The sequence below is a fragment of the Polypterus senegalus genome, chromosome 1 (genome assembly GCF_016835505.1).
Source record: "Polypterus senegalus isolate Bchr_013 chromosome 1, ASM1683550v1, whole genome shotgun sequence".
Taxonomy (NCBI): Eukaryota; Metazoa; Chordata; class Cladistia; order Polypteriformes; family Polypteridae; genus Polypterus; species Polypterus senegalus.
The window spans coordinates 108,720,842-108,747,018 of NC_053154.1; the positions used below are offsets into that span (position 1 = coordinate 108,720,842).

Genomic DNA, 26,177 nt, shown 5'->3' on the forward strand with positions numbered 1-26,177 from the left:
ACATAAATCTTATGTGCCTAAATAAGCAAAAACATATTCAGCCTATCCAGTAACATGAAATCGGTGATTGGTATTAGCCTTCAAAAAACCTGATCAACTGATACCAACATAAAAGGATATCAATTACAGATGAGGATAAAAATTGAAACTATCCATTAAGATGCCAAATCTAAATCTCCACTGTATTAACAACTCTAAGAAAATGTGGCAATAAGTAAAAAGGGATAGGTTAGAATTAATACCAAATCAAAAGTTCAAAAGAATGGAAAAAAAACCTGTACAAAGTGCTACTGAAATGCATCATTGTCTTTTATTTCGACAGCTGCTTACAAAAAGTCTTCTGACCAAATGACACCCACAAGTTCTGCTCCAAATATGTTACTGACAACATTAACTGAGATATAGCCCCTAAGTGTAGATATCACAGTAAAAACCATCCTTTCATTCACTATTTATTTTATTCTATGTGGAGAATATCACATCAGTTTCTAAAAGCAAGTACAGTAATCCCTCCTCGATCGCGGGGGTTGCATTCCAAACCCCCCCGCGATAGGTGAAAATCCGCGAAGTAGAAACCATATGTTTGTATGGTTATTTTTATATATTTTAAGCCCTTATAAACTCTCCCACACTGTTTATAAATATTCCCCGCAGAGTTATACAGCATAATCCCTTTGTATTCTCTTAGATATTAGGTAAGATTCATTGAAATTATGTATATAAACAAACTGTTTATATACAGTAAAACCTAAATATTATTTTAAAGATATTGAGTGTCTCCGATATCACGTTACAGCCATTACGATAGACATTCCACCAGCAATAAATACGTACAATGCAACAAAAATAGTATACAGTAAATGTGTGTGTACAGTGACACTAAACGTACGTACATGCACTAAGTACTGTAAGTAGAAAATTAATTATGGTTACTCACCAACAATGACACGATGACTTGTCCGATAACAATGAGTTTAATTTTACTGCACAACAAAGGAGAGCGTTACAGCCCTTAAAGGAGCCACTTCAGGCGATTGTGTAGCACTGCCGTTGTTGTTCTTCTGGCAGTCTTCAATACTGCCTTATTACATCCACTTACAACTTGTTTTGCACCCTGGTTAAAAGGACACTGCGGCCGTAGATCTTATATTCCTTTCCTACTTTTTAAATAAAATAAGAATCGTAGCCTTCAACAAATCCAAAACGTTTACCTTTTCGGCAATCGTTAACATCTTCCGTTTGCGCTTGGGCACGGCCCCTGAAGCAGTAGCAGATCGTTTTGGAGCCATAATGAAGGGCTTGACTATGCACAAAGATAAACACAAAAGAGCACAACTCTTTACACAGCGAAACACGTTGATGCTGAATGAGCAAGACGAGACTTCCTGGTTAACACTGCATTCACCAAGCAGGAACTTAACTGCGTGCTCTGATTGGTTAGCTTCTCAGTCATCCGCCAAATAATAATAATAAAATAATAATAGATTTTATTTATATCGCGCTTTGTATTTAACAATCTCAAAGTGATACAAAATAAGAATAAAATTAACAAACAAAAAAATCTATAGAAATAATTTAACAAAAAGCCTTTCTAAAAAGATAAGTTTTTAGGTTTCGTTTGAAGGCATCAATCGACTGTGGGGCTCTCAAGTAGTCGGGGAGGGAATTCCACAGCCTCGCGCGCCACCGAAGAAAAGGCTCTATCACCCATACTGCTAAGTTTAGTTCTGGGAACTTGAAGAGTGTTGGTATGCACAGAGCGGAGGGTGCGCGAGGAAGTATGAGGGATAAGGAGTTCCTGTAAATACAGGGGAGCGGATCCATAAATGCACTGATGGGTAAGGAGGGAAACCTTGTACTCAATTCTAAGTGGTACAGGGAGCCAGTGAAGGGTTTTCAAGATAGGAGTGATGTGGTCATGCTTTGCACCCTCATCAGGATCCTGGCAGCTGTTCTGAATGTACTGGAGTCTCTGGATACTCTTGCCAGGAATCCCAATGAGGAGCGCATTACAGTAATCCAGCCTGGATGAGACAAAGGCATGGACAAGCCTCTCTGCATCTGCCAGGGTAATTGTTGGACGGAGTTTAGCAATGTTCCTGAGATGGTGAAAAGATGACTTACAGAGATGTTTAATGTGGGTGTCAAAAGTTAGTTGAGAATCCATTTTAACACCCAAGTTTGTAACAAATGTAGAAAGAGGTATCTTTTTTCCAGAAAAGGTGATACTGGTGATGGTAGTGGAACGAAGCTGGTGTGGTGTGCCAACTAAAATGGCTTCTGTTTTAGATCTGTTTAGCTAAAGAAAGTTGAGCCTCATCCATGCCTCTATTTCCTCCAAACAAATAGTCAGTGTAGATGTTGGCAGAGGAGCAGTAGAGGAGGTGGGAGTAGTCCTAAGATAAAGCTGAGTGTCATCGGCATAACAATGAAAAGAAAAACCATGTCTGCTAATGACACTTCCAAGGGGGAGCATATAAATGATGAAAAGGATGGGGCCCAACACAGAGCCCTGTGGAACACCACAGGTAACATTATGGGTGTGAGATTTTGCTGCCAAGTGCGACATACTCAGTTCTACCGGTCAAATAAGATGTAAACCAATTTTGAACAGTTCCTGAAAGTCCAAGGCTGTATTGCAGACGGTGAAGAAGAATATTATGATCAATTGTATCAAAAGCAGCTGTCAGGTCAAGGAGAATGAGTAAAGAAGGAGAACCAGTATCTGCTGACATCAGAAGGTCATTTGTAACCCTGACCAGGGCTGTTTCGGTGCTATGGCCAGGGCGAAAACCAGACTGAAACTTTTCAAACAGATTATTCAGTTTGAGATGATCACGAAGTTGTACTGCAACTATTTTTTCCAGAACTTTAGAAAGAAATGGAAGATTAGAGATGGGTCTATAGTTAGACAGAACTTCCGGATCCAGGGTGGGTTAAATAGCGTCCCTTGTATGAAATCAACTGGGCAAACCAACTGAGGAAGCATGTACAGGAAGTAAAAAGACACATTGTCCACAGAACCCGCGAAGCAGCGAAAAATCCGCGTTATATATTTAGTTATGCTTTCATATAAAATCCGCGATAGAGCGAAACCGCAAGGGATTACTGTAGTCCTTCTTTGCTCCAGACTAAGAACCAGAACCTTGGACAATTTTTGCTTTGTGCTTACTCCATCAAAGCTGTTTACGCAGTTGGTAGCTAGAAAAATCACAAATCGTTTTTCAGAATGAGCGTACACACTCATGAAAAATAAAAGCTGGGCAAACTACAAAAATATATACATTGTGTGTATATATACCATTTAGGTTTCGAAAGAAAGAAAAAAATGTAAAAAGCACAAACCGAAGCACTTATGTATAACATTTGCACCTGTTCAATCTAACCTGGTATTTATTATCATGAATACAATGTTTTACCTGTTGACAACAGGCTTGTCCACTTGTACAATAGTAATAAAAACACCCCGATGATACAACTTTGGTCTAGATCTTCTATATTATCAAGCCTCAAAATCATATTAAATTTCTTAAATATTCCTATGTACTGTATATTACAACACAAAGACTCAAAATTGAAAGTCTAAATGAAGTCACTAGTCTTTTACACTTGCATTATGCATGAATGTTTTCTCAATTTTTTGTGTGTATTACTGCATAGTTATATGTAGACATCTATAGATATCTATATTTACAGTAACATCCTAAGTTTGGACACTCCAGGCTAAATAACATTTTATCACCCTTTGAAGAAGAAAAAAAATGTAAATACAACTTCAATAGCAAACAAATTAAAGCAAAATCACTTTCAGAAAAACTAATGTACAGTTATGATTTCATGATAAAAAAAACTTAAGCAGTAAATGAGGCACTTGCAAATTCTGGCCATTACATACTTGGTAACATATACCCTTCTTAACAAAATCGCAGCTTGCAAGTGTTTTTTTTAAGTGGTGACATTCTTGGGCATTCTTACTTGCCCTGCTTGTTTACAATCTACCCACAGATTTCAAAATATACCTCCAAGAGTGCACTATGCTTGCTGCTCTTCTCCATACAGTTCTCTACTACATACAAGTCACACTAAAAGGCAACAATCCACCAGGCAAAGAAGCTCAACACTGGCTACTCCTTGGTTGTAACTGGTCCTTTTCAAATTACAGAATACATAAAAACGTTGTTACATGATATATGAAAATAAGCAAATAATTCATATACCCTTTTTAAAATCATTGCACTAATTAATTCTCAAAAATTAGAAATCCTCAGACCCATCCAGCCATGTTTATCATAGAATAAAATTAAGTGCTTACTATCTGGCCACATGGACTGTTTACACATATATATTAAAAAAAATGTTCTAGGACTTAAATTGACATGAAAGACTGCCGACAACAAATAATTTCTATTTTTTATTCCAAATCTATAAATACTACAGAATTGCTTAAATGGATTCAATAGACAAGGCAATTATGAGTATTAGTAATGTGCGTCAGCACATCAGAATAGAGAGATTCTCACCCTCTCTCTTCGAATCTGCTGAACGCCTGGCTGTTTGCAAAAATAAATAGGCAGGCATTCAATTAACAGCAGCAAATGGCATGGGGAATAATAGGAGGCCCTCAAAGGTTTGATGTTTCAGAGTAAAATAATCAGAATGTGTGTTACTTGTACGAAACAGATGCATTTGAGACAGGATAAAACAGTATAATACACAGAAAAATCCCATTAATCCAGATTTGATGGGACCTTACTCAGTCTGACTTAGTGAAAGTCTAGGCTAACGTATGAGTTTTTATTTCATGCAATCAATTCCTTCCCTTTCTTTTCTCCCCAATCAGGAACAGATTGTTTTGCCTCCCCTAATTCAAGAGGAAGCATTTCATTCCCCACCCCTTAATGCAAAAAAGCAGGTTCAATGTTTGTTCCATCAACACTATCCTTCATTTTTGTTGCCATCTTCTGTTAACACAAACCACAGAAAAATAAATAAAAACAAAAGTAAAAAATAATATAGCAGTTAAAATCTTGACTATATTTTCAACCATCCAATGAGGCATTTAGACTTAGTAAAATATTCAGAGGCGCTTGTCAAAGGATGTATTGCACTGAACATGTCTTAGAAAAAAAATAGTAAATATTTTTTGTAAACCAACTACACTTTCTGTTAATGTTAACAATCTCTGTTCACTGACACATTAAAGTGACTTTTTAAACAACTTTACCATCATTAAACAGCATAATATTTAAATAATAATAAATAAATAATAGTATTATTACTGATAGTTGCACTATTACTTTAAGACTTCAGGCCCAGGTGCATTACACAGTATTCACCAAATTAAAACAACAAGTGCAACTTGGTGATGACATCTTTACCAACTGAACTATTATTTAGGCAAACTGCATTAATGTGGACCTTGCTTCAAGCTAAGCTATATACATAAAGAATAAAACTGCAACTTGCATTTATAATGCTATTTGTGGTATAGCCCTACGGAAGCGTATTAGGGCCACAGTAAAGAAAAAGAAAAAAAAACAAAAAAAACTATATGGCGAGAATAAAGTCGACATGTCCACTTTATTCTCAACATTTCCACCTTAATCTTGACGCTTATGTCGAGATTAAAGCTGACATTTCCACTTTATTCTCATAGTTTATTTTCTCATTAAAGTACAGGGTGGGCCATTTATATGGATACACCTTAATAAAATGGGAATGGTTGGTGATATTAACTTCCTGTTTGTGGCACATTAGTATATGTGAGGGGGGGGGAAACTTTTCAAGATGGGTGGTGACCATGGTGGCCATTTGGAAGTCGGCCATTTTGGATCCAACTTTTGTTTTTTCAATAGGAAGAGGGTCATGTGACACATCAAACTTATTGGGAATTTCACAAGAAAAACAATGGTGTGCTTGGTTTTAACGTAACTTTATTCTTTCATGAGTTATTTACAAGTTTCTCTTTGTTTACAGCCATTGACATGTCGCAGAGGTTAACACGTGTGGAGCGGATAGAAATTGTGTTGATGTCTGGTGAACGCAGTAACCAGGTCATTGCAGCAGATTTCAATGCAAGACACCCTACGAGACCACCCATCTCCCATGCTACAGTTAGCAAACTGCTTGCTAAGTTTCGTGAAACTGGTTCAGTGTTGGATTTGCCAAAATGTGGACGCATGAAAACTGTCACTAATGAAGAAACATCAGTGGCTGTCCTAGCTTCATTCAGCAAGAGCCCACAGCGTAGCACTCGCCGCATGTCACTGGAGAGTGGCATTAGTCGAACATCCCTTCGGTGGATATTAGCTACTCACAAATGGCACCCTTACAAACTCCAGCTACTGCAGCATCTCAACGAGGATGACCCAGATCGGCGCACTGAATTTGCAGAATGGGCAAAACAAAATTGGAACAGGACCCTCAGTTTACGCAGAAGATTTTGTTCAGTGATGAGGCAAACTTTTATGTGAATGGTGAAGTTAACAAACAAAACCACCGCTATTGGTCTGACACTAACCCACATTGGATAGATCCCTCCAAGACTGTTGGAACAAAAAATTGATGGTATGGTGTGGTATATGGGGTACAAAGATAGTGGGGCCATTCTTCATCAATGGAAACCTCAAGGCCACTGGATATGCGAAATTGCTACATGATGATGTGTTTCCCTCTTTATGCACTGAAGCTGGCACGTTCCCTGAGTTTTTCCAGCAAGATGGTGCACCACCACATTATGGGTGTCAGGTCCGAGCATTCCTAGATGAACAGTTTCCTGGAAAGTGGATTGGGCGTCGTGGGCCAGTTGAATGGCCCCAAAGTCTCCCGATCTGACCCCTTAGACTTTTATCTTTGGGGTGATCTGAAGGCAATTGTCTATGCTGTGAAGATACGAGATGTGCAGCACCTGAAACTATGGATACTGGAAGCCTGTGCTAGCATTTCTCCCGCGGTGTTGCTATCAGTGTGTGAAGTGTGGGAGAAGAGGGTTGCATTGATAATCCAACACAATGGGCAGCACATTGAACACATTTTATAAGTGGTCAGAAACTTGTAAATAACTCATGAAAGAATAAAGTTACGTTAAAACCAAGCACACCATTGTTTTTCTTGTGAAATTCCCAATAAGTTTGATGTGTCACATGACCCTCTTCCTATTGAAAAAACAAAAGTTGGATCCAAAATGGCCGACTTCCAAATGGCCACCATGGTCACCACCCATCTTGAAAAGTTTCCCCCCTCACATATACTAATGTGCCACAAACAGGAAGTTAATATCACCAACCATTCCCATTTTATTAAGGTGTATCCATATAAATGGCCCACCCTATAGAATGTTGTAAACTAAACTTCACCCTAATATCAATGTTTAATTTACTAGATTTTCTCAAACCCTATCACAAGTTAATGTAGCACATTAAATGCTTTGTGTTAAATATTCCCGACAGTTTTTAATCACTATGCGCTTCTTAAACTGACTTCCTCCGCACTAAGAGGAGGCACAGGCAGGGATCGCCACACAGAATACAATAGACCCCCACAAAGTCGCAGTTCAGGGTTTGCGGACTCAGTCATTCGCAGATTTTTCTTAGAACCTAACTATTAATTGTTAGCGTAAAGCGCAAATATCCTCCGCAAATTTTTTATGCCTTTTTCGTGGCAATACTGTGCTGTAGAGATAACAGGAAGCAACCGCTGAGGGAAACACGGATTGGGATGGTGAAAGTAGCCAATCCGAGAGGGTTATTCATTTCTCCTTGCTGCTGATTGACTGCTGCCATGTGACTCGTCTCCTGGTGGGTGGGTTTACCACTGCTGAGGGAAACGCAGTTTGGGATGGTGAAAGTAGCCAATCCGAGAGTGTTATTCATTTCTCCTTGCTGATGCTTGACTGCTGCTTTGTGGCGCGTCTCCAGTTGAGTGTCCTCATGTTTTCCATTTTGTTATTCTTAAATGCACACGATGTTGTCGAATCACCATGCACCTTCTAAGAAACTGAGCCTAAGCGCCAGAAGAAGTTTAAAACACTCCAGGAGAAGGTTGAACTACTTGGTTTGCTCCGGGAACTAAAAAGTTATGCTGCAGTAGCACGCCACTATGGCATTAATGAAAAGCACAGTATGCTACATAAAGAAGAATGAAGCAGCAATCTGGATTACCATATCTGTAAGTTTCAGTGATAGTGCCAAAAAGGTAACGACCGTAAGGAATAAAAATATCGTCAGGATGGAATCTGCCTTGGCACTGTGGATCACTGACTGCAGGACGAACATCCCATTGGATGGTAACATCATCCATGAGAAAGCACGGAAATTGCACCAGCAGTTCGCTACAGGAGACAATATAGCAACTTCCTATCATAATGTTCTTGAAACCTATAAAGAAAAGCCAGCACGAAACCCCACCAGAAGACCCGTACAAAGATACAACTCCTCCTGAAGCGCCTGAAGAAGAGGTGCCACCCGAGGAGTTTTAACCACGCCTGTGGATTTCTTGCCAAAACATGCATTGGTGTGACGTAAGGGGAACTGACTTTAAAAGGCAAGGAGGCGCGTATTTTAAAGAGGAGAGTAAGAAGAACGATCGTTTAAGGAGGAGCTGGGAAGGTGAATATAAAACAAGAAGCTAGCGGTAAAGTAAATAAGACTCCGTGATAAGGACGGTTGGGTGCACTGAAAAGGAGTGCCAGCTCACCAAGTAGGATCTCCGGAGCACACAGCTTTACTTAGCTCTTATGGTGTGGGCGTCGGCCATGGACGGGCTCCTCATCCAACTTAAGAGGAACTCGCTACAGTATTAAGAAAATTTTTTACGTAATGTATTTATGTATTAAGATGAGTTTGCAATGAAATTAAAGTGCTTCGGGGGCATACTGTATTTAGAGTTGAAACTATAAAAATAGGCATTTAAAAGGCATTTTCTAACCACATCCAAAAGTTGCGGGTTTTCACAATTCACAGGTGCTCCAGGAATGTAACCCCCGCGAATTTTGGGTATGTACTGTACATTCACTTCATGACATTCCTGCTCTCTGAAAATTTAGAATGACAAGATAAATACTTGATATCATTTTCATGATGAAATGCATTAAAGCAGGTATTAAACATGCACGGTAGTGAGGCAGTAGTGCTGCTCCCTGGCAGTAAGGGGTCCCCTGGTGTATGTTCAGTGTAAACTTTATGGCAGGTGTGACAAGGCTTCAAAAAACTGGATGAATGAATGGGTATCGCACAGGTTTAACTTAAATATTGTGTAAATGATGGGTTCATGATCGGGTGGTCGGAGACAAGAACACAGAAATCAATGGATGTTCTTCTGAGCAGGCTTTCTTTATTGCATGCATGCTGTCTCTATCTGACGTACCAAACCCCCAGTTCCTATCCTTTTTCTTTCCCCACATAACCAATCACCACACGATAAACGTCTTTGTGAAAATAAAACTAGTTATAAACTTAAACACGGAGTGTTCAGAACTTTAAAAAAAATCTTCGTTATACTTGTTTAATATGCCATTCATTCAGGATTGCACCATCCCAGCAAGCATTGTGTGCGAGGCAGGAGCAAATCCTGAACGTGGCGCCAGCACATCGCAGGGTGAATACGAGCAATACATAAACTAGCAGGGTCGATATAACATAACAGAACCCCACATCCACACCGAGTAAACCCCCCACAAAAACATGCAAATTCAAAGCAGGCAACACCCAGGACCCCTTTGCTGCGAGGCAGCAGTGCAACCTCCATGCCACCGTGCCCCCACATGATTAATATTAATGCATTTCATCATGAAAATTATATCAAGTACTTATCTTAGCATTCTAAATGTTCACGGAAGCAGACTATTATTCACTTGTGTTCTATTGCCAATTTTTATTTATTTTTTTTTGCTAAACCATAACACCCAAAGTGTTCATTATCTGTGAAAAAGCTGCAGTAAAAGGCACTACAACTATGGGAACGTGGGTTATATTAAGTAATTTAGGAGAAGTAGTAGAGATGCAACAACTAACCAACATTATTGACAATTATTAAAAACATTGGCAACGATCACTTTCATCGATTAGTTGATTATCACTACTTCTGACAGCTGTGAATGCCTTTGAAAAAAAAGGCAAATGGTAAGCAAGTGGCAGAAAAGACAATGCAACCCAAGACTTTCAAGATTTGGAAACAACTTACTCTGAATGCAGGAAAAACAAAAAGGTCATGAGTTGCAAAATGTGTAGATCTGACTTTGTATGGCACGAATGCACATTGAAGATGCGCAAACATTTGAAGAGGAAACATACTGTTACAGGCTCTGTGGAGGAGTAAGATCTGCTGTCATCCCAGTAAGTTGAATGTCACTTCAACGTTATATGATACAGGTGTATGAACACAAAGTTTGCTAGGCTAGGCATGACAACATAACTTTCCATTTGAAATGTGGAATAATTCAAATCATAGTCCAGCCCTCTACAATAAAGTGATCACTCCTCGATCGCAGGGGCTGCTTTCCAGAATCCCCCGTGAAAGGTGAAACTCTGCTTAGTAAAAACTATATGTTTAAACAGTTATTTTTATATAGTTTAAGCCCTTATAAACTCTTCCACACTCTTATAAACATTTCCAGCACAGTTATACAGCATAAACCCTTTATATTCTATTAGATATTAGGTAAGATTCATTGAAATTGTGTGTAAACACACTGTTTATATACAGTAAAACCTAAATATTATTTTAAAGATATCGTGCGTCTCCAAAATCACATACGAGGTGTGGCAGAAAAGTAATGAGACTGGCAACACTGCAAGCGATCTGGAAACGCTGCGCTGTTCTCCTTGATAGAGCACGTGCATCAGTACCCTCCCATAGCTCAGTGCGAGTTTCAACTCCTTCCGTTAACTACGTGATTTTTGTGACTGCTATTAGCGAAGTTGTGTTTTTGGTTGTGCGTCACGCAAAATGGAACAGCAGAATTTGGAGCAACGTTGTGCCATTAAATGGCAAGTGTGACATTTGAAAAGTTAAAACAGGCCTATGGGGAACATTCTTTATCCCAAGCTCAAGTTTTTCACTGGCACAAATCATTTTTGGAAGGCAGAAAACATGTTGCAGATGAACACCGTTCAGGGAGGACTTCAACTTCGAAAACCAATCAAAACATCGAACGTGTGAACACTCTTGTGAGATCAGACCGTCGTTTAACATTAAGAATGTTGAGTGAACAATTAAATTTGAACAGATTTACCGTTCATCAAATTTTGACTGAACATTTGCACATGCGAAAGGTCTGTACCAAAATGGTGCAAAACCAACTGAGGAAGCATGTACCAGAAGTAAAAAGACCCATTGTCCACAGAAACCCAGCGAAAAATCTGCGATATATATTTAAATATGTTTACATATAAAATCCACGATACAGTAAAGCCGTGAAAGTCGAAGCGCGATATAGCGAGGGATTACTGTACACTAGCAGGTTAAAACACTAATACACTCAACAAAATTTTCCAATAATTGATGAAAAAAAAAAAGTGCCATTAGCCACTGGCTAGTACACATTCAGATTTTTGCTTTTGTGTTTAATTTCTAATTTTTTTTTTTTTTTAAAACAAACTAACTGATTAATTGACAAAACGATTGTTAGTTGCAGCCCTGATATGCAGAAATATTAAACGAAACAAATTCTACAACACATACACATTACTTTTCTTGTTGACTCTGCACCATGTGTTAGCTTCCATTTGCCACACCATGTTAAAATTTACTGGTACTGACTTCAGTATCTCTTTCACAATGAATAATGATGATTTATGCATACTAAGAAAAAAAATGATCATGTATGCAAGTCAAAATTCAGGTGCAAAAAAATAACTGCATTGTGGCATCTTGATTTATAAACACATTGAATCAGTGTCTAGTGATGCCCCCCCCCCCTATATTCGTGTATCAAAGGAGAAAAGGAGAAAGAAACAAAAAAAAAGAAAAGGAGACAATTACGTACACCATTAAGTATTGTTATGAAATATAAGAAGCAACACAGATGAATGACAGCGAGTGAATCATTGTAGTATAAGCAAAGTAAGGCACACAAAGTAATAAAAACCGATGCAAATGCTAGTAACAGTACTAATATGACTGGACATAAAAATATTAAAGTAAAAAGATTGTAAAGGAAATAAGAAAAAGGGCAAGAAAGATAAGCAAAAATAAAAAGATTAAACGAATACTCACAGATGTAACAACTATAAGCAAATAGATACTGTAACTGCAATAAAAGCTAAAAATATTATACTTTCCTTTTAACTTTCTTTTGAGGCTGAATTTTTTTCTGAAAACCTTACTTGTTGTGAAATTTGTTTTAATTAACCAAAACTGGTCAAATATAAAAGCAATACATGTCTCAAAAATTTAAAAACTAGATGGTACAGTTCAGAGCAAACAATTGTGTGCACTGGAAGTCAGACTATTTGCAATGTACACTGTACTGGTAATGCCGTTTATCTTTGACTGCCCCTGAAAAGTTGGTAAACAACTCCCAAAAATCCTAAAATACTACTTTTGCAAAAGGTGAAACAATGGGAATAATAATCTGAAGGGTTTCACTTTGTCTGACTATATTCACTGTATTTTCCAATGCCATTCCAATACTATGGACATCAATGCCAGCCTCACAGTCTATATCCTCTTTATCTGTATATGGAACAAAAATAGTAACCCATATTGTGTCAGTCTTTTGGGGTTGCAAAACATGTTGATATTTTGAAGAGATATTTTGCTTTTGCCAATGGGGAGAATCACTGCTAACTAGCACACAAAGTTAGTAAACATCTCCCAAAAATGCTAAAATATTACTCACACAAAAGATGGATTAATAGGAATATTAATCTGAAGGGTTTAAAGTAACTATGATACACAAATCCATCAGTATTTTAATTTAATATTAATTCTGAACAGTGCAGCTACTTGTAGAGATCCAAATTATCACAACAAAAATTCCTGAATAGAAATAAACTGAAATGCAACACTGCAACATCATTATCTGGACATACCATTATCTTAAAGACACTTTGAAAACAACATAACCAAAAAGAATTACCCAAAACCTCTAAAAACATCATCAAACTGAAATAAAAAAACATTTAAAAACAAAACTGTTTTCAGCAAAGTCATTTTTTTTATGTAATCTCTAACCATTCAGTTATAAATGCTATTATTAAACCCTATATTCAAGGGTGCTTACATTGGAGGACAACACAACCTTTGACCTAGATTGCAAACTATGTTTACACTTTCACATTCCACCATAAGTAATGCAATTCTGAAAATTGCAAAACAAAACTTTCAATGTGGTTATTGTTGGTTTCTTGGATAATTAAAAAAAAAAGCTTTACTTTAAATGTGAAACCTGATTTAACAACAACTGTATACTAACTTATTTCTGACAATACACAAACCTACATATTTTAAACCTAATGGTATAACATTTTCAGCATCATAGAGGACAAAGTCTGAAATAATCACCATCTGTGAATAATGCAAGCCCCTCACGCCCAGGCCTATGCCTCAATGTGACTTGGGGCCCTGTTTGCAAAGGGGTTGTAGTATATGCAAGAAAAAAAGAAAAAAAAAATACTAAAAATAGAAAATGTCCAGTTTTTCACTAACAGTGATAGCAATCTGCTATCTAGCGCACACCACTATCCCACTTCAGTCCTCACAATTACAAATCTATCCAATTAGACCTAAAAAAGAATGTTTTAAAAGAAAAACATGAAGGTAGGACACGATCAGAGCAGATGTCTCACAGGCTACATTCATGAGATGGTATTGCTGTGCCGAAATCAAGTTAAAACTGAATGATGATCTGAATGAGCAGTAAATACAGCAGTTGAGACTAATTAGACTGACCTTATAGATAGCCAGGAAATGGCGATTATTGCTATTCTGGCAGCTTTAGCAGCAATGCAGTCCAAAAACACCAAGATAAATATGAACAACAATGTGGAAGACAAGAACAACCTGCATGTGTTTTGTGAACTGAAAATTGCATCCACTACTTTAGCTTCTCATTGTGCAAATAAGGAAAAAAAAAACACAAAGAGAGCATATTTATGTGCATATATACATGTATATGGGGACTGCATGAAACTGTTCAAATTCATGTAGTGTGCAACTGGCAAACATTTCCAGGACCCAATGAATATCTGGTAAACCATTATTTAGCACACCAGTCTTAAGTCTCAGTTGTTCATGTCAGCAATTCCTTAAAACAATCCCAGTTAGGCCTTGTTCACACGGGCGTTAAGTTTTTGGATAAACGAACTTGCTCTGAACGTCCTAGACGTTTATGTTGCATTTTGTGGTGGCGATCGATTGACTTCTACACCGGCGTTCGTTTGTCTCTGTCTAACGCCAGCCTGCAGCCCAAATTGTAGTTTGTGTGTTAACCTGTGGAGGCAGTGTCGGGAACTGGATATGAAAGCCCTTGTCATTTTATTTGAGGTGCCTCCTTTCAATATGGACCATTTTGCTATGTTAGATATTAATCTTCTTGTTTTAAAAATACTCGTAATACGGCAACGTAGGGAGAGAAAAAATCGCCGCCGCTACTGGGTTCATGCTCTGAATGCACAACGTCGGGTTAAAGGAAGTTTTTTTGTGCTTTATGAAGAAATGCGAAAATTTCCGCGCAAGTTTTTTTAATTACTGTCAGATGTCGGTTTCCACTTTTGATTGTCTGCTGCAGCTGGTGCAATGCCACATTGCATGCCGATCAACCAATACGCAACTTGGTGTTAGCCCCGAAGAGAGACTACTTGTCACTTTGAGGTAAGGAAACAGTAGTCGAGTGTGCGCTTACACCGGTGTTATGCACTGAAATAAAAACCAACCGCCCGACCCCCCCCCCAGCTCCTCCGAAGCGTAAAATAAACGCGCAAAAAACGAACTAAAAGCGGTTACCTTGCGTTCGTTGGGTTTTGAACGCCAAGAAAAAGCTGCATGCAACGTTTTTTTGATGCCGTATAAGCGCGCAGCCGGACAAACACATGTCACCAAAGCCCGTGTGAACACTCTCATTGACTCCTACGTGTAGAAAACACTCGGCGCTTGATCCGCGCTCACCGGACGCCTTCTGACGCAAAAAACGCTCGATTTTAACGCCCGTGTGAACAAGGCCTTACTGCTGCTAAAGGAACATGCCTTGTTTGGTTTAATTTCCACTGACTAACATTCAGTTTTAAACTGCTTCAGTTTTTCTTAACTGCCACACAATTAACAATGAAAACACACACACACAAAAAAAAAAAAGGATATTGTGCATATGCCCATTTTCCCCACTTCGAGATGTATAAAAACTAAACTTGGCATAAAGCCACGCACATTTTCAGCCTCACACCACACATGTACGTTTCTGCTCGTTTTTACAAACAGGAGGCACCTAGCATCAAAGTAGTGCTACTGTTTCTATGTCATTTCCCTTTCTTTTATATATTCGCACCCATTACACTGACTTTATTAAATACACTAAAATTAACTGCATATTGTTTACAAATTTAATTCACTTGACTGTAAACATTCTGTAACAATATAAGGATGCATGGAATGCCCAAACTATTCCAATTACCATAGCTACTTCAGCCTTGTTAGAAGGCATTGCAAATTGAAGAATTAGAAGACAGCATGTATTTACAGATGATGATGCCTGGCTTCAAAGTCGATTTACTTTTCCAAGAGCTACCTCTTGAAGCTGTGTGTTGTTAGAATACTAGGATTTATACTTGATAGCATTTCTATGATCAAATGCATTAAAGTATGTGTATTATATTTTACAGATAAAATGTTAACTTCATTTAAATAATGCATATTGTTAATAAACGTGGTGGCATGGTGGTGTGATGGAAATGCTGCTGCCTCGCAGTATAGGGGTCACGTCCCAGGTGCCCATGTTTTCCTGGTGGGTTTCCTCAATGTGCTTTGGTTTTCTTCCAAAACATTGCAGGTTAGGTGATCTGGTGATGCTAAATTGATGCGACTAGTGTATGTGTGTGCTCGTATTCACCTTTTAATAAGATGGTGCCCAGCCCAGGGATCATTCCTGCCTCGTGCTCGTGCACATTGGTTGGGATTTATAAAGGGGAAGTGCATGGACCTCTGCTTAAGCAGTTATAGGCATCCAAATTTTTTGTGCATTTTTTTCAGTATGTCAAATTTTAGTTTGATTTGAAGTTATGCTTAAGGCCCCAGGTAACTAGTGAACCTGGTCTTTTTTGTACTTGTGTATTCATCATCACATTTCAAAAGCTTGTTTGTGAAGAAATTAGAGAACAAAAGTGCATGATTGAAATCATTTATCCTCTCCAGGCTTAAAATGTGGATGATACTATCAGAAAGCAGAAATCAGCAAGTGTTTCACATGACATCAAGCATGTTGCATGCAACAACATCAGAGTTCAGTGTTGGTACTTTTTGAGAAGCTTATTGTAGAACGTCACTATTCCATTATGTTAGAAATGCAATTTAAAACATGCGAGGGTGTTTTCTTACAAATTTGATTGTGAACAGATCCTGTAAACAGACCAGAAAACCGCATTTATTATTGTGCACAAGCTTAAACCGTGTGATATTTTAGGTAAATTGACTGAAAAGCAAAATACTGTATTAATGTAATTTTATCACAAAAGTCAATAAACAGCACTTTGTAAACTTGATTAACACCTCACAGGATAACTTCAGATGTTAAAAACTACAGGGTGGGCCATTTATATGGATACACCTTAATAAAATGGGAATGGTTGGTGATATTAACTTCCTGTTTGTGGCACATTAGTATATGTGAGGGGGAAAACTTTTCAAGATGGGTGGTGACCATGGTGGCCATTTTGAAGTCGGCCATTTTGGATCCAACTTTTGTTTTTTCAATAGGAAGAGGGTCATGTGACACAAACTTATTGGGAATTTCACAAGAAAAACAAAGACATGAAGTATATGCAACAAGACATAAAGGCATTTTGTTGTACCTAAAGGCAGAAGTATAATACAACCTTTTAGAGATGTATTAGATTTTAACTTGACTGCTGGTTCCAACAACTACTAAACTCTTACCTACGCATAATGTGATTGCCATTTATGAAGGAATGAATATAGTTAAGTTAAATGTGGCTTTTGATTTGCTTGATTATGGAAACGTATTCAGTTAAGGCAGAAGGTATCTGCTCTTTATCTTCATAAAGTAAAATATTACTGGTTTGTTTTATAAGAGCAATATGGCAATTGATTCCAGCTTTTCTTTCTTTACAGGAAAGTTAAATGAAGCTGATCTAAGCCCACCCCAACAATTAACTAACTTTTTTATTTTAAATATTAGACCATTGTTTTTTTCTTAATAAGGATTTCTGCTGTTGATTTATTCTTGTCTCATATTCTCCTCGGTGTTTCCTGGTGAGGGTCGCCTGTTGATTACTCACTGCAATTTTTACATCGATAATAACAAGTAAGAATTATTCACTAGTGAGATATTAGAGGCTGCTACACATACCTTCAAAACAAAGCTGCGAGCAAATTTAAATACTGTAACTGTTGCACATACACTTGCCGGTCATAAAATTAGAATATCATGACAAAGTTGATTTATTTCAGTAATTCCATTCAAAAAGTGAAACTTGTATATTAGATTCATTCATTACACACAGACTGATGTATTTCAAATGTTTATTTCTTTTAATTTTGATGATTATAAGTGACAACTAATGAAAGTCCCAAATTCAGTATCTCAGAAAATTAGAATACTGTGAAAAGGTTCAATATTAAAGACACCTGGTGCCACACTCTAATCAGCTAATTAACTCAAAACACCTGCAAAAGCCTTTAAATGGTCTCTCAGTCTAGTTCTGTAGGCTACACAATCATGGGGAAGACTGCTGACTTGACAGTTGTCCAAAAGACGACCACTGACACCTTGCACGAGGAGGACAAGACACAAAAGGTCATTGCTAAAGAGGCTGGCTGTTCACAGAGCTCTGTGTCGAAGCACATTAATAGAGAGGCGAAGGGAAGGACAAGATGTGGTAGAAAAAAAAAAGTGTACAAGCAATAGGGATAACCGCACCCTGGCGAGGATTGTGTAACAAAACCCATTCAAAACTATGGGGGAGATTCACAAAGAGTGGACTGCAGCTGGAGTCGGTGCTTCAAGAAACCACCACGCACAAGACATATGCAAGACATGGGTTTCAGCTGTCGCATTCCTTGTGTCAAGCCACTCTTGAACGAGAGACAGTGTCAGAAGCGTCTCGCCTGGGCTAAAGACAAAACTGTTGCCGAGTGGTCCAAAGTTATGTTCTCTGATGGAAGTAAATTTTGCATTTCCTTTGGAAATCAAGGTCCCAGAGTCTGGAGGAAGAGAGGAGAGGCACAGAATCCACATTGCCTGAGGTCCAGTGTAAAGTTTCCAAAGTCAGTGATGGTTTGGGGTGCCACGTCATCTGCTGGTGTTGGTCCATTGTGTTTTCTGAGGTCCAAGGTCAACGCAGCCGTGAACCAGGAAGTTTTAGAGCACTTCATGCTTCCTGCTGCTGACGAACTTTATGGAAGAGCTGAAGGCCACAATCAGAGCAACATGGGCTCTTATAACACTTGAGCAGTGCCACATACTGATCGACTCCATGCCACGCCGCATTACTGCAGTAATCCAGGCCAAAGGAGCCCTAACTAAATATTGAGTGCTGTACATGCTCATACTTTTCATGTTCATACCTTTCAGTTGACCAACATTTCTAAAAAATCCTTTTTTTGCATTGGTCTTAATTGATTTTCTAATTTTCCAAGATACTGAATTTGGGACTTTCATTAGTTGTCAGTTATAATCATCAAAATTAAAAGAAATAAACATTTGAAATACATCAGTCTGTGTGTAATGAATGAATCTAATATACAAGTTACACTTTTTGAATGGAATTACTGAAATGAATCAACTTTGTCATGATATTCTAATTTTATGACCGGCACCTCTACTTCCCTCTGAGCATTTGTATGTCCCAGATAGTTCAGTTCCTTAGGCTGCCCATCAAATATCCTCCCCTCACCCCAGTAAGGCAAGATAGCCCTGCCAGTTTCCCTAAACTTTGCAAACTAAAATAAAATAAAAGGCTCACGGAGGATGTAACCAAAACTCTAAACTAAAGTTGAAGATTTCAAATAATGTCTAAAATCACTTGAATGCTAGAGATATCCTGCTCCTCTTCCCCAATGTATAAAATGGCTTAAAATTCAATTACAGTATATCTTTATTGGTGACATTTTAATCAGCTGTTACCTTCTCTGTGTACCAAGTGCACTGCTTGAGGTTGCTACAGCACTTTCTATAATACTTCAAAAACATCCTGCAGCATGCATTAATTTTCTAAAGAGCTGAAAGTTGTTCTAAGAAAACCATCATAACATGGAAAAAAAAAACCATGGCATATACAATGAGTGTGTTTACATGCACCCACAACTCAGTTAAGGCAGAACCCTGTGGTCAGATTAATAAAACATGCATACAAAAAAAAAATGCTTGAAATGTTGTGCATGGCAACTATGGTCCATCCATATGCAACATTTTGAAGAAACCATGAAATGACAACACCCTTGACCATGTATGAAAATGTAGCCAAACCAGCTAAATGAGGACTTGCATATACTAGATTAGGTTAGATAGATAGATACTTTATTAATCCCATGGGGAAATTCACATAATAACTCATATCACTAAGCTGTAACAATGTGCGTGACAAACTTAAGCCTCAAAAGTTATGAATATGATATACAAACTCAATTGTAGTACCCATTTTTAAAAGGGCCAAAGCTGCGTATTTAAACTGAAGAACTTTTTTTTGTTTTTTGTCAGTCTGTATCAGCTACCTGTTTTCACTTCTAAGGGTTAAAAAACAAAGTGCAGTAAAAGCACGGATATGATTCTGTTGCACCATAGAGAAAGCTCTAAATCTCATTCTAGTCAAGACACACTCTAGGTTATAATAGCCTAATGCTCCGACACAAAATGGCTTGTTTGGTAATGCTTGAAGCATATGCAAATGGTCACACAGAAGGAAACAAGCTTTTTTTTTTTTAAACCCATGATGAGGACTGGCTTATGATCCAATTTAGACTTTCAAGAGACCTCCTCATGGAGCTGTGTACTATGCTGGCACTCGCATTAGAAAAGCAAACTGCCCAAAATCAGGTTACACCTACTCCTATGCATTCATTAAGAAAAGTAGGCATTCTAGCAGTAAGCACCTACCAGAGCAAACCGGCCAACAGATTAGGAATATCTCAGGCCAGCTTTAGATCCGTCCTGCCCACTATGCTGGAAGTCATGAATGACTGATTGGGTGCTACACTCAGTTTTTACACGGTTTGGTTGTAAATGCCAGCATAAAAAGAAAATATGCAGCACTGTCTGGTATTCCTAATGTAATTGAGATAATAGACAGCATTCATATTGCAGTAAGTGCACCTAGCAAGAACAACACCGCTTTTATTAACCAGGGCAGTGGCATTCCATTAATGCACAAGTCACCTGTGATGCCAAGATGAGGTTGACAAAAGCCATGAATAATTTAGTTTGATGCCAAGTGGTGTTGATTAGACAACTTGCTGAAGGTGCTTATATCACGACTGGCTTGTTAGTAACTGGATGAACCCTCAGTGTTTCATACGACCTATACTAATCATTGCAACAACAATCATCTCATTGCATGTGCCAGGTGATAGTGGCTATGTGTTCAGATGCTGGTGCCTCTCCCTTACCACCAGAATGCAGAGGAGCAGCGCTTCAATGCAGTGCAGAAAGCAGCAAAGAAATCTTCAGTTACAATTAATGGTAGCTAGATGCATCAGGTGAGAGGCTGCTCTTCCAGCCAGTGAACATCTGCAGCATTATGATTACATATGTATGAAGTTCATTAGTATTTTACACATATGGATGATCCTGGATGGCAACCTAGCAAGGTTTGAGACATGTTCATGTACACACATTTACTAAATGATTTATAAAAGTAAATTGCATAGAAATGTGCTTACGACAGGGTTTTAAACCTATTTTTTTAGTTGTTGTATGCATGTTCCTATTTTTTGGCAAGAGTGTACTGTATGTTAATGCTGGAATCCACTCAAAGTTTTATAAATCAGACCCCAGGTTTCTTAAAAATCCATATTTACATGTGCAAGTAATCTTACGGAGTTCTCCTTTAGCTTAACACTCTTATGTTATTAAGGTGCAAAAAAAAATCTAAAAACAAGCATGAAGTTTGTGATGATTGCATTTTGAAAATATGTTAAGTCCTTTAAGTGCCCTGAAGCAAATAACATTCATCCTCTTTTTACATCCTTGACGCGAGTCCCCAAAGATTTGAAATAAGACCACTGACTATTGCATCACTCACACTGTTTCAATATACCTGTAGCAAATATCTGGATAAAAACTAAACAGACAATTTATTAATTGGATTCTGTTACCACAGAGCACACACTGCTTGGCTGTGCGAATGAACTTTGCAAAGCTGTAGCAGCATACCGGTTTGTTTGCTTCTTGCCCTAAACCCAATGCTCTTTGAATAACAATGACATGGCTATTTTTCCTTCAATAAAATAAGTATTGCACTAGGTTACTCGTTACTTTAAAAAGTAACTGGATGACGTAATGCTTTTAACGTGTTACACCAACACTGCTCCTGAGACTATGCTCCTAAGCTTAGCACTGTACGTTCAGTTCAAAATAAATTTAGCGATTTCTAAGATACAGAGACCAATTATTTCAACCAGGAGAAGAAATAATGCACTGTTAAGGTTTTACCAGGCCAAATAACCAGGTAACTTGCAGAGAAATCCATGTCGTGTTAACCCGGTTTCTCTAAGGTTTCTGTGAATTACCAGGTTATTGAAGTACATGTAAACGCACTGGGTAGGTGTTCTGTACCATAAGTAAAGTTCCTCATTTACCCTATGCAATCATCCTTAAAGCCATGGTACGATAAAACTGCTTATAAATGGCAAAAAAAAAAAAAAAAAAAAATCCGAGTAAACAGTCATCCAAGGAAGTTCTTTCTCATATTTGACTGTTACAGTACAAGAAATTCATTACTGTGTCAAGTAAGTTTCCAACTTTAATACACTTTTAACTAATTTGGAAACAAAAAGTGGCAAAATAGTTGATTCCTCACCATGGCTGAAGATCAAAGCAAGGGCCAGCTGACTATGAATCATTCAAAAATTCAAAAAGTGAAATGCAGAACAAAAAAAAAAAAGATGAAAATTTAGAATACTTTTAAACAAACACAGGACAGCCAGTCTGTTCTGTGTTAGAAGTATGTCTGGTCTATGTCATATCTTTTATTTTGGTATACAGTGGAAAGGTATTCGGGATCCCTTCACTTATGTTTTAGTTAGCCTTGTGCTAAAATTGTTTAATTTTTCCCCACATGAAACATCACTCAATACTCTAGAATGACAATGTGAAAACAGGAGTTGAAGAATTTTTGCAAATTTATCAAAATTATATTTAAGTAACACTTCTGGCACAAATATTTAGACTCTTCTCAATGCTCAATTACTTTGAGTACTTTACAGCCCCAGAGTCTTCTTGAGTAGACATAAGCTCTGCACACCTGATTCTTAGAAATTTTCTTGTCATTCTTCTCTGCAGATCCTCTCAAGATCTATCAGGATGGAGACCATTATTAGACATCTACCAGAGAGGTTTGTTTGGGCTCAAGTCCAGGCTCTGTCTGGATTACTTAAGGTTATTTCTCCTGTAAGGCACTCCTGGACGTAGGGTCATTGTTCTGTTGGAAGGTGAACCTTCAGCCCTGTCTGAGGTCTAGAGCATTCTGGAGTAGGTTTTCATTAAGGATATGTCTGTACTTTACATTCAGTTTTCCCTCAACCCTTTCCCGTTCCTATTCCCTGCCACTGGATAACAATCTTAATTTCATCAGAGAAGATCTTCTAGCTCACAGTCTGAAAATCCCTAAGGGGCCTTTTTGCAAAGCCAAATGGGCGCCTGTATGTCTTTCACAGAGGAGAGGCTTCTGTATGGCAACTTGGTCATAAAATCTAAATTGTTGGAGTGTTGTCCTTCTTCTGTACAAAGGTTCTCTTGAGCTCAGCCAGAGTGACCATTGGGTTCTTGGTCACCTCTATTACTTTGACTCGCCTATCACAGCTGCTCAGTTTGGCCAGCTCAAGTAAGTCATAATTTTTCTAACTTTTTCGACTGAAGAACTATGAAGGTAACTGTGCTCTTGGGAATCTTTAATACTGAATTAATTATTGTAGCCCTCTTTACATCTGTGCCTTCGCACAATCTTGTCTCTCAGCTCTGCAGGGAATCGTTTAACCTCATGGGTTGTTTTATGCTCCGACATACATTACATAACAGTGGGAACTTATAAAGACGTGTGCATGCCTTTCCTAATCATGAGCAATCAATTGAAATGACCAAGGGTGGACTCCAAACAAAGTGTAGAAACATCTCATCAATGATCAATTGAATGGGATGCACCAGAGCAATATTTCAAGTGTCACAACAAATGGTCTAAATACTCATATCAGCGAGATGTTTTAGCAAATTTTTCAAAAATAAAAACTAAACTGTCTAAAATCCGCTTTTTACTTTGTAATTCTAGAGTACTGGGTGGTAGCTGACATAGGGAGAAGTCTAAATGATTTTAGCACTAGACAACAACAAAGCAAGATGTGAAGAACTGAAGGGGTCTGAATACTTTCTGAATCCACTGTGTAAGCAATGATATATGTATAATTTTTGTATTGATCAATTATTTTTCGTTTCTATAAAAGAGCAAGCTTCAGCTATATATCTGACTGCTCACAACTATCTACAGAAAATAGCCAGGAAAAAGCTGAACATCTAGTTACTTATGTTGCCAAAACCAGTGTAAAAAACTAATTGATTTATTAAGACCAACCAATTAAATTCCTTTTTTGCCCCAGAGTAGAAATGTAGCAGAGAATAAATGCCAATGCAAAATCATCCTATCACAAATTTCTTTTAAGACATGACTGAAACATATCCTTAGGTCTGGTTGATTAATTTCAATTAGTATAACAAACAGACAAGACAAATTCAATATAAAAGAAATATTATTCAGCAAGTTAAATATTCCTCTTAGTTTTCTGATGAGAAAAAGAAAAACAGCAAAGTACAGTAAACCACTGAGGAATAGCTTCACCAAACTTTCACACAGCTCTTTTCATATAATGTGGGTTTGTTTAAATAAGCGTGTAAACATAACCATGCCGTTTCCCCATGATATTTACTACAATCAGATGTTTTTCCAAAGTCAGCTGATTAATTGTGTTTTGCAATTATGTTGTAAGGCACTATAGAAAGACTTCCCGCATATGTGTATATAAATGTGTGGTGTCAAGTATTTCTGTACGGTCGCACGTACATAAAAATCGGCAATTGGACTAGTAAACATAGTGTAATTTGGTGCTACAATATACTCACATAAACTAAAAAATAATACTATTATGAACTATATATACAGTTTGTGTCGCGCGCGCACACACACACACACAAACAAATATACTGTATACGACCAGTGCTTAATCAAACTGCATTTGGAACATTTGATACTGAAAGTCTGGGCCCACGCCCATAACAACGGGCACATAAAAGCATTTATAAAAATGTATAAAACAAACGTTTGTACTAAACAACTGAACTATGATGGCAACAAGTATTCACTCCTACTACTGAGGTGTATTAAAGAGACTACAGAAAATGAACCCTAGCTCACGTGGCTGTAAATTTCCACATATCCTTGGATACAAGAAGTACGGCAATATGACAGTTAAAAAATGTCTGGATTAAAAAAAAACATAGCTTAAACACAAAGTAAACATTCCTGCAAAGAAATCATCCGGCTAAAATATTTTAAGCTCAGGCGCCCGTCTTTACACACTTGCGCGGAGACAGCGTGCATCGTTTACGGGCACCGTTTACAGGAAAGATCCTGGTTTCTGAAGGCCTATGTCGGACTATTAACCAACATGTTTTATATCTAACGGTTACCGAAATAATATAATTCGAAACTACAAATTCATCTATTATACTCACTGAAAACGGAAGGCTACGTTAGGTAAATAACAAAAACGTACACTTTCAAATGCTGTTTGCAGAGTGCATTAATCTAGGGTGAACCAGCAATGTCCATCCAAAACCTCGGTTGCATTGACGCGTTTCATTTACAGGGAAAACTGAAACTGGGCTCTTTAAAGAGTGACCTCGTGATGAGACGACAGTCGACCTTATAGCCTGTCATTCCACGCACATTTTTCTAGATCTAGAGATTTTTTTTGCTACCTTTAACTGGATGGAAATGCATCTAAAAAATGCAAGTTACAAGCACTTAAAAACAATGCAACAGTCCTAAATAAGAAGAAAAATTAAATTTCATTGGACGCCGATTCAATGGAAAATGTGAACATCCAGGCCCTGGAACTACGAAGATGGCAAATCTCTGAATGACACGGTTAGATTATAAGGTAACAAAAAGTCAATTTAGGAATATGTTTGTATTCTTCCCAGCTCATCCTCCACATCCGGATATGTCATACCTACCCTCCAGCAAACAGATGCACAAGAGTATCGCGCTGGCTCATTCTCTCTCATTCTTATCCACCCCTGCAGACTTGAGAAGTTAGAGGTTGCGATGCTTGGGAGCTAAATGACTAAACAGATTGTAGAGTAACTCAAAATGTACTGAGGCCGAAGGTCTCCTTTGCGACGATTTGAAGAAGAAAAAAAAAAATAAATGTAAATTGTTTATGGAGGCTTCTGCCTACCCACCTCCCCAGAACCACGATTGAAATAAAAAAGCAAATTCCCTCGTTATTTCGGTTTGTCTCTCACTGACTGCCACAAATGCTGCCGAGTCAGTATGTGTTTAGTATTGAATCACATGGTTGCCGAGGAGTAGTGCCTATTGGCTATTTCATGCGCAGTACGTGTTTACTCGAAAAACCTCTAGTCATATGGGGTCCAATACACGTTGTGATTGGTTAAAAGCAGAGAAAATAGGCGTGGAAAAGGCGGAGAGTATGTAGATTCTAACAACACCGCCCTATCACTCTCTTTTCACATGCTGAACGAAACGGGTAGAGAAGGGGGGCAGCCGTGTGTGTTGTAG

General features: G+C 38.0%; 1 protein-coding gene across 1 annotated transcript in view; it reads right to left on the bottom strand.

Annotated features, from left to right (window-relative positions):
• LOC120530958 (solute carrier family 25 member 36) overlaps positions 1-25,960 on the bottom strand; it is a 59,048-nt gene extending 33,088 nt beyond the window's left edge. The window contains exon 1 of the mRNA XM_039755811.1: positions 25,610-25,960. Within this exon, the coding sequence (XP_039611745.1) occupies positions 25,610-25,650 (41 nt within the window). The 5' untranslated portion in view covers positions 25,651-25,960. The remainder of the gene's footprint in view (positions 1-25,609) is intronic.
• Between the last annotated feature and the right edge of the window lie 217 nt (positions 25,961-26,177).